The sequence below is a fragment of the Papilio polytes genome, unplaced genomic scaffold (genome assembly GCF_000836215.1).
Source record: "Papilio polytes unplaced genomic scaffold, Ppol_1.0 DF821733.1, whole genome shotgun sequence".
Taxonomy (NCBI): Eukaryota; Metazoa; Arthropoda; class Insecta; order Lepidoptera; family Papilionidae; genus Papilio; species Papilio polytes.
The window spans coordinates 697,814-699,827 of NW_013527471.1; the positions used below are offsets into that span (position 1 = coordinate 697,814).

General features: G+C 35.9%; 1 protein-coding gene across 1 annotated transcript in view; it reads left to right on the forward strand.

Annotated features, from left to right (window-relative positions):
- LOC106108205 (5-oxoprolinase) overlaps window positions 1-2,014 on the forward strand; it is a 25,526-nt gene that overhangs the window by 6,832 nt on the left and 16,680 nt on the right. Inside the window, exons 10-12 of the mRNA XM_013289304.1 lie at window positions 17-84; window positions 941-1,074; window positions 1,516-1,667. Coding sequence (XP_013144758.1) covers window positions 17-84; window positions 941-1,074; window positions 1,516-1,667 — 354 coding nt within the window. The remainder of the gene's footprint in view (window positions 1-16; window positions 85-940; window positions 1,075-1,515; window positions 1,668-2,014) is intronic.

Genomic DNA, 2,014 nt, shown 5'->3' on the forward strand with positions numbered 1-2,014 from the left:
ACTGTAATGTTTTTAGATGACTATGGAAGAGGTTGCAATGGGTTTTATTGATGTTGCCAATGAGACTATGTGTCGGCCGATTCGGTGAGTGTTTAGTAGATATTTAATCAAACGACAATATAAGTTTAAGAAACACAAATTTAATTACAGGAGGAACTTTTAACACGTGAATTAGCATAAAGAATCTCACAATCTGGTGACAGCTGTCAAAGAGTATAGAATAAAACAAAGACTATAACGTTACTGTATCAAAGATTAAATAATCATTACCGTTTTGATATATGCTTTGACACAAACAGTGTGATATTTAGATATTTAAAAAAAGTATGCAACTAACCCCCCCNNNNCCCCCCCCCCCCCACCAGACAGTAAAATAATTATATAGATTAACACAAAATACAAAGTAGTCTAAAAACTGGAGACCCAATTCGATAACCCAAAATTACTTTTTAGTTTTTCAACACCCCCTGTAGATTGCTCTTACCCCTCCTAGGTCATCGGTCAGCCCCCCCTCTAGATAATCGATCTTGTATTATCTATCTATACTGATATTATAAAGAGGAAAGATTTGTATTTTTGTATATATTGAAATAACTCAAAAACTACTGGGCAGATTTTAAAAATTCTTTCACCATTAGACAGGTTATTTATCTGAGTAATATCTTATTTCTTACTAATATTATAAATGCGAAAGTTTAGATGGATGGATGGATGTTTGTTAGACTTTGTAGCCTAAGCGGCTGAACGGATTTCTATGAAATTTGTCATAGATTTAGAGGATAGTCTGGAAGACCATATAGGCTATTTTTTTTAATCCCCACGTGAACGTAGTCGCGGGCGAAAGCTAGTAGGTTATATTTTTATTATATTTTAATTTGAAGTTTGACCAACAGTTAGTTGGTTAAATAAATTAAAAATTAATAGTAAAAATATATAAAAGTGCGTTAACGACTGCGCGTGGTTATGACGCGTCTGCGCACGCACTGGCTTGCTTCGGCGGCGCTGGCGGCCAGCACGCCTGCGCGGTGGCGCGCCAGCTCGGCATTGCCACTGTCCTGCTGCATAAATATGCTGGTAAATCTTACTAATATTATAAATACGAAAGTTTTTTATTAAAGTACTAGTGAAGTATCGATAAATCTATATAAATATAATAAAACTTAAATTCACACTATTTTATGTAAGATGTCCGCAATCATAGCACATTTTCGAATATCTTTTAATGAAAAGGATACTTTTACTGACAAACTATAGGATATATTTAAAGCAATACAAATGTAAACAATAAAACAAAGTTTTATAATTTGGAAAACGCACGGGAACAATCTATAATAACATTATAAAGAGGAAAGATTTGTATTTTTATATTTTTGTATGTATTGAAATAACTCAAAAACTACTGGGGCGATTTCAAAAATGCATTCATCATTAGAAAGCTAAATTATTGCATATAACATAAACTATATTATTTCACATGGACGAAGTCGCAAGCAACAGTTAGTGTATATTTCGTAGGAATCCTATCAGCGTACGGTATGGCACTAGCGCACGTAGTACACGAGGCGCAGAAGCCGTGCGCAGCGCTCTACTGTCCTGACCACTTCGAGCGACTGGACGACCAGCTGGACGTGCTGGCCGCAGTCTGCAGGGACAAGCTGCGGGCACAGGTATACAACACTACACTAAGTTACACCATACGGTACTAATCTACACCATAATACGCCAAACTACACCACAATACGCCTAACTACACTACATGGTACCAATTTACACCATAATACGCCAAACTACACCTTAATATTCAAACTCTAACATAATTCGATAAACTACACCATAATATGCCAAACTATACCATAATGCGACAAATTACACCATAATACGCCAAACTACACCTTAAAACGCCAAACTATACAACACTACACCAAACTACACCATGCTACACGACGCTACAGTACACTACATTAAAACACACTTTTTGTTCATGCGGATTAAGTAGTATTAAGTAACCAAAGTC